Below are 14,541 nucleotides of genomic sequence, written 5' to 3'. Positions count from 1 at the left end.
ACTGCTTTCTCAGAACACACAAGTGTTTGGAAACTCCACTGACGAGACAGAAGAAAAAGAGAGGAAGCCTGCAGTCTAGAACCATCTGCCAGGTAAATTTGCTGGCAAAGTTCTTCCAAAATTAAGAATGAAAATAAAAAAGCGGAACTGAAATACAGAGAACAATGTCAAGTAATCAAGAGAAAAAGAGTGGAGAAGGAAGTGTACCATAGGAAGCATGTGACGTGAGTCATTCACAAAAGTAGTGCATGACCTGCCTGAAGGATGCATTAACAAATACACCAGCAAACACACACACACACACACACACACACACACACACACACACACACACACACACACACACACACACACACACACACACACACACACACACACACACACACACACACACACACACACACACACACACACACACACCCGAAAAACAACAGAACAGCCAATTTCAAACTCCCTATTGTGACTCAAGTTGCCAGCAGCTGAATTAAATCATTTTTTTAAATCAGTTTGAAGTGCTTTTTTACACTATTTTACAACGAAACAGCCTTGAAGCTAAACATAGACCACTACACAGCCAATTGCCCTTGATGGTCACTGCACAGAATCGCTATTTGCCCTCATCCATATTACACTACTTAACCACACTGAATGTATAAATCTACTTTCGCCAAGCTCTGCCACTAAGATAACACTGCTTCACGTGACTGACTGCGAACAGTCACACACCCCACTGGCACAGATCAGCCTTCGTAAAGGAATCAGTATCTTCCCTCGCACTAGTGCCATCATTCCAGATAAACGATGTCACATGGGATACCAGCGTCTGCCAAACGCCCAAAACATAAATGTACATTCCATCAAGCTCTTGAGCACATTGAAAGGGTTTAGATAAATTCAGTTTGCTCCTACCTGGGCATCCTTGCATTTCGGATGAGATTGTTCCCAAGCACACTCCCTCTCTCTCTCCGTTGCCCCACTATCAACCTCCCCTCGCTCTGTCAAAGTAGCTCCTAAGAATAGCAGCGAACAAAATTCACACAACATGAGACTGTCAGGTGATCGGTGTTAACCCGGTGTGTGTGTGTGTGTGTGTGTGTGTGTGTGTGTGTGTGTGTGTGTGTGTGTGGTGTGTGTGTGTGTGTGTGTGTGTGTGTGTGTGTGTGTGTGTGTGTGTGTGTGTGTGTAATGCTGGCCATCTTCAAGCGCAACAACCATATCCAATCATCAGAAATACTCTAGTATCTAGATTTATTTCAGAAGGGAAGTCCTCACAGACTGTAAAGTTGTGCATTGTAATATAATTATTTGATCACCCATGTGATACATTAGTGCAGTGTCACCATACATGTGATCAAGTCCCTGCCTTTTCAAAGGTTAGGTTCCAACAATGCATCTTCTGGCCCAAAGATCCAAGCCTAACGAATTGATCCAACCAACTTGGGATCCTGTTCCAAGTGCTAAACACAGGGCTCCAGACTTATTTTTTCACTAGGAGCACTGTGGCCCCCAACTGAACATTTTAGGGGCGCAACCAAATATTTTAGGGGCACACACCGTCAACCAACATGCAAACCAAATATTCACATTTCTACTAATTTTCACTGTATTACTGATAACTATTTTGATAATAGATGCAGAAATTACAATGTGCTGTTTCAAATTCAGTGTCACATTTTATTGTGATTCTCATCTATCCCAACGGTTTCCAGGTTTGCGCATGCATGCGTTCGACAAGTACGGAAGCGAGAGTTTCACGGGAGTGCGCCCGCTTGTCGTGCCGCTTGACAGGACGCTGAGCCTCCTCTCTGCCCGCTCGCCTCTCCATTGAGAATGCATTATCGGGCACGACAAACGCCTCCCGTGTGAAAAGCCCTTTACCCTGCGTTCACACCAAAAGATGCATTTGCTGCCCGAACGCGTTGACGCCTGAGTTTTGCGGCGCGTCAAATCAAGTTTTGCGGCACGTCAAAGTTTTGCGGCGCGTCAAAAGTTGAAATATTTCAACTCAAGCAGCATTTGACGCGCCGCAAAATACGTGAACGCGCCCTTCGCCCGTGCCCAGCAGCGGGCACGGGCATGCCGCGCCGCAAATCAGATTTTGACGCGCCGCAAATCAAGTTTTGCTGCCCGTTTTCTCGGCAGCAAATGCTGCGGCAGCAAATGCTGCGGCAGCAAAGCAGCAACGCGTCTCTACATCCACTTTGAATGGGATCACGACGCGCCTCAACTTTTTGCATCTTTTGGTGTGAACGCAGGGTTATGGTAGGCTACCTGAAGCAGAGTCCTGCACTGGTTCGGGTGACCCGCACAATTTGGATGAAACGAGTCGGGTCGGACTCCTGAACAGCGCGGGTCGGGTGCGGGTTTTGCGATAGCGAGCTAGACTTCACCGGTGATGGATATGTTAATCAGGAGCGGAGGAGTCAACTAAAACCGCCAACGGTGGGTGATGTGCTTTTTTTGCACAACAATCTAAAGCACCAAGCCAAACACCAGATAATGTAATTCCCATCTAATGTTTCTAATTTTCCATCGGGTGCGGTTCGGGTGCCGACATCAATTTATAGAGGGTCTGGTCGGGCTACTGTCGGAACAAGGGTCGGATGCGATCTGAAGTATTCCGGGTACGGGCGGGTGCGGGCCGCGGGGTTTGTAAAATAAGACCCGTGCAGGACTGACTTGCACTGGCACCCTAGCCGAAGGTCGGAAGAACGAGTCAATAGTTTGCCTGCTCATTGTAAAAGCACGTAGCAGGTTGTGAAAACGTTCTCCTTCGCACAGACGTTTACGCGCGCTTGATAATCTCTAGGACCCTCCCCCTCGACACATTAGCCACCTACAATGGCCATTCCCTATCCTTCTTCGCTCATTGGCCTGCTAAAGATTCCGGATTCATTGACGCGCCCCTTCCACGTTTAACTTGACCAGATGGAAAATTCGGTCGCACACTCTCAAATTTTGGTCACAGAATGCGACCATTTGGTCGCAGTCTGGAGCCCTATTTAACAGCTAACCATAAACAGGGAAAAACTTTTTTGATCAGAGAAACATCAAAACAAGATTTAACTTAATTGAGGAATTTGGAAGCAACATGCAAATTGAAACATGGTTGAATGGTTTCTCGCTTAGTAAAGTCAAAGCATTAGCAATACCAAAATGATGACATAGAAATGATTGAAACTTACTTTGACACAGGCAGTGTACAGCGTCTACCAACAAGCAATCAGTGGTTCCTGTATTGCTCTAGTCTAGGCCAACTGGTGGCAGTGTCTTTTTTTTACCCTTTCTAATTAGTGTCTCACATTTTGCTGTGTGAAATCACAAGTAGGAGTGGTTGTTAAACGAAGATGCTAATAGCAGTTTCCATTCATTTTTTTTCCCCCTCTGATTAGATTGCGATACAGAACAGGTTATTCATTGAGATGTGAGTATCTACATACGAAAAAACATTTATGAATAAAAATTGACAAATACATAATAACAACACACTTATGGCTAAAACTAAATTTAAGTATGACATGTGACATGCACTGAGCAGAAGAACTAGACCCATAGGGAAGAATACAGAGTCAAGCTGCATGTCATATTTAAAACAGCCCTAAGCTTTTGCATTCCCTACCAACCAGTCTGCCCTACTATCAAACACGTTACTGAGGATCAGCATTGGCATTAGTTTTGCGCCTGCTTAAAAAATAGATGAATAAAATGAAAAAATAGATCTCGGGCTGCTAACAGTCCCATGTCATTACTCCTAGATGCAACCATGCCTCCGACAGGGGCGGGGGTTTTTTTACTTCCAAAAAGCGTACACGCACACGCACGCGCACACACACACACACACACACACACACACACACACACGTTTCATAGTAGATGCCGTCTTTTGGGCACCAGCCGGCGACGTAAGAGCAATACTGTAATACCTGCCACCTTCTAAAGTGAATTTGTGATTGATATACGTTCACTAATCAGCATATCAAGAGTTTACCATACCTCTGGGGGGTTTTTACACGATCAAAATTACTTAATGAAATTAAATCAGTCCATATTTCATTTGTATCAAATGTGTGCGTCATTTAAAGCTTTGGTTCGGAAGTTTTCACTGTAGAGAAGAAAAAAAATGTTCAGCATGTAAAGTAAGGGCTGTAAACCCAGGTTCAGAATCTTTCATCCATCTCGCTGGTGGGCTGATCATTCAAACCTATGTCCAATCGTGGAATACCCGGACAATAGAACAACAATAGGTATCAACAGATACTCCCTTCAAAAACAAAAGTTGTTAGTGACTAACAAATTCCCGAATCACAAGCGGTTTACGTATGTGGTACATTGTCACAGACACACACACACACACACACACAGACACACACAGACACACACAGGTAATGAGTGAGGAGGACTTCTGCATTCCAGCCCTCACATGACTGACAGGGGAGGAGACGACAGCGGCCGGAGGCTAACTCCACCGTCTCCGGTAGCCTCGCTGGCCCAACAGTGAGCACTAGGCAGTGTGGAAAGCAATATGAATGCAGCCACGGGAGAGGGGCATCTCCTTGATTTGGGACATAGAATCATTCTGAATCAAGGCAGATTCATCCAAAACAATTGTATTGCATAGACAGAGCTAGACTAAGATGAGTTTGAGCAGTAGTAGTAGAAGTAGTACAAGCAGGGGTGATGGACGTAATACATGGGTAAATGAGACAATATGCAGGGTATACGTGGGTAAATGAGAGGAGATGGAGGGTATACGTGGGTAATGAGAGGAGATGGAGGTATACGTGGGTAAATGAGAGGAGAAGGAGGGTATACATTGGTAAATGAGAGGATATGGGCCGGAGACGGAAGTCATCTTTAAAGCTGAGGTCAGCCTTGAAGCTATAGAGTCTTCTGGGTTTTGCCGTTCCTCGTCTATTCTACCAGCCCAGGCTACACATATTGAGCTACATAAACACCAAGGCCTAAAAAAAAATGTTGTTTGGTTCGGTTTCCGACGACCCTGTCCATTTGTGTGCTGACCCATATTATTTTATGAGCTTTAAAAAAAAGAATACAAAAAAAAAAAGATTTTTTTTTTTTTTTTTGATGCAACTATAATTACGTTTTTGCACAGCACCTCTTCATTCTGTACAAGGATGAGCACATTCTCTCGTTTATAAATGAAAAAAACCTACTTATCATTCGCTGCCGCTGGAAAAAATAAAATAAAAAAATAAAATAAATTCCCTACCTACCCATGACCTCAACTGACAACCAACAGGAACCAAACTTTTTTTTTTTTAGGCCCAAGGAGGTTCAACATCAAATATAAATATAGTTGTGAATATTATTCACAACTATTGATAGGTCACATTACCAAGATACAAACAATTAAAATAGTTGTGTGTAATGAATGTGCATTATGTTCAATAAACTTAAGTGAGGCTTCTGTTTACTTGGTTTTGTAAAGTAGGGAGAAGATGCAGTTTTGTTGAGTGCGTTCTGTGAGACATGTTTGAGACATTTCAAGTGCAGGAAAACATTGTTGCGATATTTCATGACAAACTTGCAAGGAAAGCTTGGATGTTGCCTAGGAAACAGCTTTGGCTAGCAGGCACAAAAGGTTCTCGCATGGTGTGTGTGTTTCTGTATGTGCATGCGTACGTGGGATTCAGAACTATGGAATCAGCATCCCATGATACCGTTGTTGCAAAGGCATCTAGGGTGCATGACACAGAATCACATGAATGTGTTGAGGAGAAGATTAGCAGTTTGCTTCAGGCCAAGGGCTCTGAACACGGTTACTTAACCCGGCTGAGTTCCTTCTGAAAATAAAGCAACTCAAAAGCAGGTTCACTCCCATACAAATACTCTCCTTCTAACAAATGTACTTATTGTAAGTCACTTTGGGTAAAATCATCTGCTAAATGAATGTAAATGTTAATGTAATTTGACATTTATCCATCCTGGGTGATCATGGCTGAGTTCAAGTCAATCGTGTGTATTCAACTGTCTCCAAGCACCTTGAAATCAAACGGCCACCCCTCATAAAACACAACCACGAGAGAGGCCCTCGCAAAAAGCTGTGACAAATTTCTGCATTCAAATATGTACAAACAACTAGACCTATGTACTTTGTAAATGGCCTGTTGTGCAGCAATATGGACCTAAACGATGGCTCTATTGAGAACAGTGCTGCTGCCAGAAGGTCTCCATAACAGATCACTAGACACAGCACTCTGCGTGCTGATCACGTCTTTAGAGTAATTCTGAAACGTGAATTTCTCTTACATCCAATATCTTTCCAACTACTAAAAATAAATAAGTTCCACCCAGCCCCTGCTCCCCTCCCGTCAGCTACCACCAACATCTACTCATGTGGGAAACACTGCAATGAGTCAGTTACGCCATAACGTTTACAACATGCTCCTAAAGTTATTATTGAAGTTCCCCACTTCATCTGTTCAAGCAGTCTATTAATCAATGGTAAGTTAGCGAGGGTAACGTTACAACAATTTCAATACAATGACATAACGTCAATAAACGTAACATGAACAAAAACTTTAATACGTTCAACCCATCATGTGAACATGAGTTCTGCCGAAGCTCATGTCAGATGGATTTTCAACCAGCAAAAAAACATCCATTGTGCCCGCGCTATTTACAAGTCAAAACAACGTATTTGTTATTTTGATTAATTGATCCACAACGGCATTGCACATTTCAAAATTACAATGTGTACAAAATGAAAGAGCACCTTATGTGAGCCAAACATACAAACTCAATGTGATGCTACCTTAAAAACTTCTATGTATGTTTTTTTTTTTGTCCCTGCAGTTCTGGAAGACTGAGTGTGTCCACTTAAAATGCCCTTGATAGGCTATGACGACATTCCGTCTTAACAAGCCCTGTGCCAAAATTCATGTCTGTTTCCAAATATGCAAGCATCACACTCTTATTTTATACATACACAATGCAACAGAAGCCAGTAGGCCTGTCACTTAAACAACTTTTTTCTTGGATGATATATTGTCCAAGAAATTATTACAACAAACTATGACATTATTTTAAGACCATTTTATGACAATATAGTGGTGACTAACAAATTCCTTTGTCACAAGCGGTTTACAAATGTGGTACATTGTTGTTCTTCACACACACACACACACACACACACACAACACACACACACACACACACACACACACCACACACACACACACACACCACACACACACACACACACACACACACACACACACACACACACACAAGAGTGAGATTGAGGTCAGTCAGATGACACATGAAACGACAAAAGCATTCCCCTGAATTATGTGCTACTAGATGCAACGGATATGACCGAAACATTTGGCATGACATAGACTCGTTAAAAAAACAAAGAAAATGTAAGATGTGCTCCCCACACCAACAGGCTGTATCTAAATGTGCAATGTGGAATTTAAGTTATAATATGCAAAGCTCATGTGACCTTTTATATGCATGCCCAATGTGTAGCAAAATGTATAACGGAAATGAATGGATGACGCCAATGTTTATCATCCAATATGTATCATCAAAGGATGAATGGAGTAGATCAACCATGAGTCTGAATCTCACAAAGACAAAATACACAATCTGTACATATAATGCTAGCATTATGTAGGCCTACAAACAGTGCACACTGAGGATGAGGTGAAGAAGGTAGTATGTTTAGCATGCAGCGCAGGATGGAAAGGGCTGTACGACGCAGTGAAATGTACAGTATGCTTGCTCGGTTGCCCTGTGCGGCAGCCTGGGAAATAAGAGCTGCTTTTTAGGCTTCCCTCAGAGGGTCAGCCAGCCCGGGTGCCCTTACTGGTATTCTGGAGGCCACGTGAGCGATTCTGTGACAGTGTGTGTGTGTGTGTGTGTGTGCGATTCTGTGACAGTGTGTGTGTGTGTGTGTGTGTGTGTGTGTGTGTGTGTGTGTGTGTGTGTGTGTGTGGTGTGTGTTGTGTGTGTGTGTGTGTGTGTGTGTGTGCGCGATTCTGTGACAGTTTGTGTGTGTGTGTGGTGTGTGTGTGTGTGGACTAGCAGGGCAACTCATGGATAGCAAACAAGACATGACAGAGGGGCAAAAAATGTTTCGTTAACTCTTGAAAAGTTAATCAAAATGATAACATTCATTATTTATTACTCATGATTGTGCCATAAATGTGTAAGCCCTCAGTATCTTCTAGAATCTAATGTTGTACTTTTGCGCATTACACTGCCTCCTCCGTAAATCCGCTTATAACCGGCTCAGACTTCAATTACCATTAGTAAATACACGTATTCAGACTTGTTGACGTGTAGGCGTCTTGCTATAACACCATGCACAAGAAAACAAGGTAAGGAGTTGAATGGACATATTTCATGCACAACTTGAAACGCAGTCCCATCAAATTTCGTCTGTTCTCCGGGCGTAGCGGCAGCAAACTGCTATACCCGTCCGTCAGAGATTGGCAGCGACTCCCCTTTATAATAGACCAAGCAGTCAGACGCGCATTCAGAGCACGTACTTTGCATGTTGTTGGTTCGCTGATGGCACAGAGCACACCTTTCACCCTCAGGTTGGATGCAAACTTGGCTGTACTTTGCACCACGTTATCCATCTTATGAGCACCAATGCATTAAAACACACGCATCCTTGTATTTACCACTATTCGGAGGAAGTGGACGAACTCACCATTACAATTCCATTGTTAGACACCAGGAAACATAAGATTAAACTCCAATAACACAAAAAACAATTGACTATTGAAAGCAGGGTGACATAACGCAATGAGTCAATTTCAACTTATTCCATTATGACCATATCATGCTTTTTAACACACTGGCTACTATATATATATTTGTATACAAGAGCAATCAAAATACCAACTTAAAGTAAACAAACACGAGTCACGAGGTAATACAGTGGGAGCTCCACTGAGACGGCGTGTGCAGCTTGCTAGCATCCGTTAGCTGTTAGCTTTCTCTCCTACGTTTACCACTTATTTTTAAGAATGATGAAAGATAAATTGAGTTTTAGAAAGTATTTACACGTTACCACTTTGATCTGCAAAGCGCCAGCCATGTCAAATATGACCATTCTCTCGCTGAACCACCTCGTCCCAGCCACCGTAATGACAATAATGGAAAGTACAGCCACACCACACAGAACCTACCTAAAAGCTGGATCATCTTTGCTGGATCTTTGTGGAGGCGATAATGCATTTCTCTTGTTAAAAAGCTTCTGAAAAAGCGTCGGGGGCATTGTGTACCCAAACAAATCGGTACAAACGGTCCGTCTCAAATACAAAAGCGAATCTTGTTATTTGCAATTGTCTCCATTTGTGTCAGAGTCATATGACACGCATTAGTCACACCACGAACTGCTTGGAAACCCTCTGCATTTTTCTGATTGGTTGTTCGCCCGCTGTCATCCAAACAAAATAAACGATTGGCTGGATTATTTCCCTGCTGAACACCACGTGGTAAATTATCTATGTTATGCTCAGACTATAATGGTTGTGCGACGAATTTAAGAATTATTTCGGTATCGCTAATGTTCACCAACATTGAATCCATAAGCAATGCTTCAAACTTTAAGGCCATAAATACTGTTTGAAATTACTCTTAAGATTTCCGTAGAAGCAAGGTTATAGAAAGATAAGTATGGGACGAGCAAAATATGTCAGAACAAATGAAAGACACACGTCTTTTTTATTTTTAACACCAAGAACTGTGCAACAAAACCTTATTTAAATTCACCATACTATCATCCAACGAAGAAAGCCTGACATCTGGTGGTTAGTTTGCGGCTGCGCAAATTATTCCCAATAACAATATTGCACAAATGTGGGCAGACTTTAGAAGAGGACATCTCGGCTTGGGACACCATTGTATGTTTGAAGAAAGAGAGGAACGCTCCTTAGTCTGGTGTAGCGATCTCTCAATCTCTGAAAAAAGGCATCACGGTCTTCAAGGCAGGTGAAGTTTAATATGCGGGGAGGGTCCTGGCCTGGTCTTCTGGGGAAATGAGGTTTGGACTGCTCATCAAATATTTCAGCCTTCCCCTTCCCCATGGGCTCCTTAATGGATGTTTGGAATGCAGCCCGGGCATCTTGGGTGGCATCGGTTGGTCTCAGGGTCACATCAAAAACAGGCCTGTGGAGGTGTACCTTCTGCTGGACCTCGACTGAAGGGGCTCCAATTGAGGGCCTGGTCTGTTAAACATGTGAAGTCAAAACAATGCCCCTGAACTATTACAAATATGAATGCATGAAACGCAAGTAATGGCAATCTCAATTTAACAAAAGCATTGCATAGCGTAGCATTCCTAACCTTTGGTGAAATCTTTTTAAAATTCCAGTCTAGAATGAGGGTAAAAAAATAATACATTAGCATTTGAGGGCCTGATATACACATTGGTTTATCTTTTCCATTCTCGACAGGAATGGACATAACACAGAAAAGTGTACATTATAAAAAACACAAAAACGGTTTTCAAAAAGACTACATCATTTTACACTTTGTTTGTTTTTAACCCTAACCAAAAATGCATGGTCTACCTGAAACAAAATGGTTTGCAGCCTCTCCTAGATTCAACTTTAGTTCCTATGGATTCAATCCAAAGACAAACACAACAAAAAAACAAATGTAAGCTCACTTTAAGTAGAGTTACCCACTACACAGTGCATCCCATTTAAAGCGTTAAGATTCATATTCACTACTCATTTCAGTCTCAATCACTTTTCTTTGACATCCAATTCAGATTTTCCCTATCCACGGTTAGTGTCATTGCTAAGGGTTTTTCACGTCCAGCCACAAAGGTACTTGGTTTAGTCATAACAGTCTACCTGTACGTATCCTAGAGCACATTCAGCCATTTTGGATGAGCGCGTCACACTCAATGAATAAATAAATATTGAATATTACTGACACATTTCCCAAAAAGAATACACCTATCCACCAATCCCATCAAAAATTACCGCGCCCCCCCCCACACACACACACACACCACACACACACACACACACACACACACACACACACACACACACACACACACACACACACACACACACACACACACACACACACACACACCTGTGATGAAGGAGAGGTCGATAGGCTGTTCCATGTGAATATTATTAGCATTGCTGACATCAAGCAGGGTCGAGTTCTTCACTTTAGGATGCAGCAGCTCCTCCTCAATGGAGAAGTCCAGTGGCCTTACTACAAGCCAAACCAGTAGCAAACATCAAGAGGAAGTACAAAAAGAATAACATTACTCAGACAAATCTTCAATATTTTCGTAAGGATGGAGTTTGTTTTTGCTTGACACGTACATGCCAACACACTCAGAGACCCTTTGTCGCACTCATGACGAAATACTTCAGGGGTTGGCAGGCTGCTGGTACAGGTAGTGGACGATAACGGACCGAAGATACCATCAGAGACGTCGTGGCTGGCGAACGTGTCATACTCTAGATCAGACGATGCAGACCATGATTCCAGAGCTTCCCCCAGGACAATCGGATCATCTTCAGGGGACTCAAATGTTGGCATTGGTGACGATGCACGTCCGTTAGTGTTCGAAATGGTGGTACTTGGATGGCTGAGGTTTTTAAAATTCAGTTTGCCGATGCACACGGCCCTCGAACGGAGCGCATCGAACTGAACGGGCTCCACATTGTTCTATTCATTTAGACACAAGGGAAACATTATAATAAAGGTCAGTGGTTGTTTACTTGGGAAATGTTTGCAATGAAAATTCAAAATAGGATAAGTATTACGTCTTAGGGCCACACACAATAATTTTTGCCGTGACGAGATTAAAATCGACACATCGACTAGTAACACGATTAATTCGTAGGCTATTCAAATTAGATAAAGGTCATGGCAAATTGAAATGATTAAATACAGCTGGATTTATTCAATAGACAGCTCACCAAGCTTCCTTGGGCAGTTGGAACTTCTATTTCTTCGAGCTCAGTCTCCTCAAGCAGTGGTTGATAAATGTTGATTTTCTCAGTTATTGGTCTCCTATACTCTTTAAAGTGAACAAAATAATCAGGATTTTTTTTTTTAAGGAATAGGCCTACTATTAACGTAGTCTCGCATAGCCAGAACTGCCGGAGATATCTCGAGATTCAGGATGGTTTTCACGAGGCTAGCTTACCAAAACAAATATTGACCTTGCTACAATGTTGTCTGTTTATGTTCATGACTTACTGTTTTTTTTTTGGATCAGTTTGGTGTTGATCGGCGTATCTTTGATATTAAGTGGTCTGCCAAGCTGTTTAGGTTTGCGTCCCATTACTAATTATGGCCTCGGATGTCGTTGCAGTTACTTAAGAAGTTACAAGTATGGAGTTCGATGGGACTCTAACGAGATTTTCAGTATCTAGACTACGCGGACAATATCTCCAGGCCAAAGAAAATAAAGACTGGTGCTTGTCTGTTTTGGAACTCAAAACTCATATTTTGACACTCTATAGGCCTAACGCCGTTAGGATAAATGTCATCTCGACCAGCGGCCACATTAGCTAAACCAAAACGTGGTTATCCATGGTTGGAGTTCTCTCTTTCCGCCCGTCGCTTGGCAACCTCAATCTAGATCCAAAGGGGTAGTCCTTGACGTTCCATCTATCTAGTCCAGCTGATTGGATTCTAAATAGCGGCGAAGTCACGCCCCTTCCGGTAGAGCCCATGGGACCTATGAGATCGAAAAAAAGGAATGGTTAATGGGGAGAAAGTCTTCTGATCCCTGTCTTTATATAACTTTTACCCATCTGTATTGAAATCAAAGTATTCAAGATGTTTTACCATGATAATTTTAAGATATGAGCCACACAAAGTATCAAATATATTAAAGAATAACAACTCATTACGCTTGGATGAATGAAATAGTATTTTTTTTTATTAAACAATTAGTGTGACACAAACAAGTGAGTGCGATTGTGTGAACAGATTCAACAATGGACACAGCAGGGAACACTATCTACTTAGGGCAAACCATTAACATATAACGTTGCAAATATACTATACTTTATGCCATTACAATACTTATATTCCAATCGGTCCGAGAAGGGTTACCACATGTATGGCTTCCCCAAGGACCAAGAGCGCAGGAAGAAATGGATGGCAATGGTCAGCCGTCAAAACTTACCAGTGACAGGGGTCAGCAACAGTCAAAAACGATGTAATGTAAGTAATGTTCACAACACTTGATAGCATTTCAAAGGGCATAATAATTCTAAGTGTAGAGAATTATGACTTTTCAATGATATTTGAAGTGCAATGGAAACTGATCTTACAAGCCTACTTTGAACTAATTCACTGCCACAAAAAGAGAAGGGATGTTGAATCTGAGGCCCGATGCAGTACCAACAGTTTTCATTCATCGCCCTAAGCCGAAGAGGAGGAAACCCCCTTCTGAGAGGGTGCCTCCAGAACCAAGTGCAACGGACCACACATATTTCACCAGATTAAACTTCGGTATGATCCATGCAGCTAACAATATTCCCCATTTCATGTAATTCAAGGATAGACTACACTCCTAATGAGATTCCATAATTCATATTTGTACATTCAGTTTAAGAAACAACCAGAGGTCAGGGATTCTCTGAGGATTTGCACACAATGTGGATAATCGACCCATTTCTACCCAATTAACAATTGCCGGTAGATCCATTTATACATTTTATTGGTTTCTGATTGTGGCAGATGATTTAATTCACATTACAGAAATGTTTCGCTTTAATTAATTTTCTTACATTGGAGATGACAGTAGTTGCAAATGCAAAGGCAAAATACATATAACAGCAACATTACCTTGTAATTATTACAGAGATTGAGAGAGATATTGAGGTGGATTTCAAGAGCGATGAAAAGGACATGACAGGAGACAGCGAGAGCAATCAAGTGGGCCACTTTGCCAGGGGCAGGTGATTCAGGGGCAGCTGCTCCAGGGACCAGACTGCCAGGGACTGATGGGGCGACTATGGAGGACCTAATAAGGCAACTAGAAAAGGAAAAATTAATGAGAAGGAGAGCAGAGAGGGCTCTTGTAAAACAAAAAAGAATAAATTTGGCACCAAGAAAGAGAAACAATTCAGTCAACAAGAAGTTAAAACGAAAAAGCCATACAGGTTAAATTCACCGCCCATCATAATCAGCATTGTTGAAGCGGCGGCATCTGTAGGGCTTAATGTGCTGAACATCACCCTTTCCAGGATATAATTAAACAACTGTTATTTCTACTAGCTATCGCATCATAAAACACGTCCTTAAATCAACCTAAATGATCATAGTAATCCAACATAAATAACTAACTAAATAAAAGTTAGATTCACTACTGAACTTCGTAATTATTGGTGTAGATACCTTCACATGGCGAAGTCGAGCTCACAAACTAGCAGGCAATCGGTCGTCTACCAAGACAAATATATATATAATTACGCCGTGCATATTCAAATAAATATCAGTATATGCATCATAAAAGGACCTCTGATACAATAGACAGTTGACAATTCAAAAGAGGCAGCTATTTAA

The 14,541-nt window shown here is 42.0% G+C and overlaps 2 protein-coding genes across 8 annotated transcripts in view; both read right to left on the bottom strand.

Annotated features, from left to right (window-relative positions):
* The window catches only part of fnip1 (folliculin interacting protein 1), a 38,299-nt gene extending 28,914 nt beyond the window's left edge, over positions 1–9,385 (bottom strand). For 2 of the 5 annotated variants that reach the window (XM_030361885.1, XM_030361887.1), the window contains exon 1: positions 9,168–9,385. In XM_030361885.1, the coding sequence (XP_030217745.1) occupies positions 9,168–9,256 (89 nt within the window). In that variant the 5' untranslated portion in view covers positions 9,257–9,385. Of the gene's footprint in view, positions 1–909; positions 1,111–9,167 lie in introns of those variants that run through there. The other 3 variants (XM_030361889.1, XM_030361888.1, XM_030361886.1) reach the window with 3 other exon arrangements.
* Positions 9,386–9,676: 291 nt separating this feature from the next.
* Positions 9,677–13,304, bottom strand: LOC115547943 (uncharacterized). Of its 3 annotated transcripts, XM_030362459.1 has the most exons (8): positions 13,157–13,301; positions 12,220–12,703; positions 11,937–12,037; positions 11,334–11,682; positions 11,092–11,220; positions 10,554–10,599; positions 10,327–10,355; positions 9,677–10,208 (listed from the first exon to the last, which is right to left on the bottom strand). In XM_030362459.1, the coding sequence occupies exons 2-7, from the start codon at positions 12,302–12,304 to the stop codon at positions 10,343–10,345; spliced, it is 723 nt and encodes a 240-aa protein (XP_030218319.1). In that variant the 5' UTR covers positions 12,305–12,703; positions 13,157–13,301; the 3' UTR covers positions 9,677–10,208; positions 10,327–10,342. The 3 variants fall into 3 exon arrangements, with proteins under 3 accessions (XP_030218319.1, XP_030218320.1, XP_030218318.1); XM_030362460.1 differs by having other exon boundaries at positions 9,677–10,355; positions 13,157–13,302; XM_030362458.1 differs by lacking the exons at positions 10,327–10,355; positions 10,554–10,599 and having other exon boundaries at positions 13,157–13,304.
* Between the last annotated feature and the right edge of the window lie 1,237 nt (positions 13,305–14,541).

Source organism: Gadus morhua, chromosome 7 (genome assembly GCF_902167405.1).
Source record: "Gadus morhua chromosome 7, gadMor3.0, whole genome shotgun sequence".
Classification (NCBI taxonomy): Eukaryota; Metazoa; Chordata; class Actinopteri; order Gadiformes; family Gadidae; genus Gadus; species Gadus morhua.
This window is presented reverse-complemented; position numbering and strand designations above follow the sequence as displayed.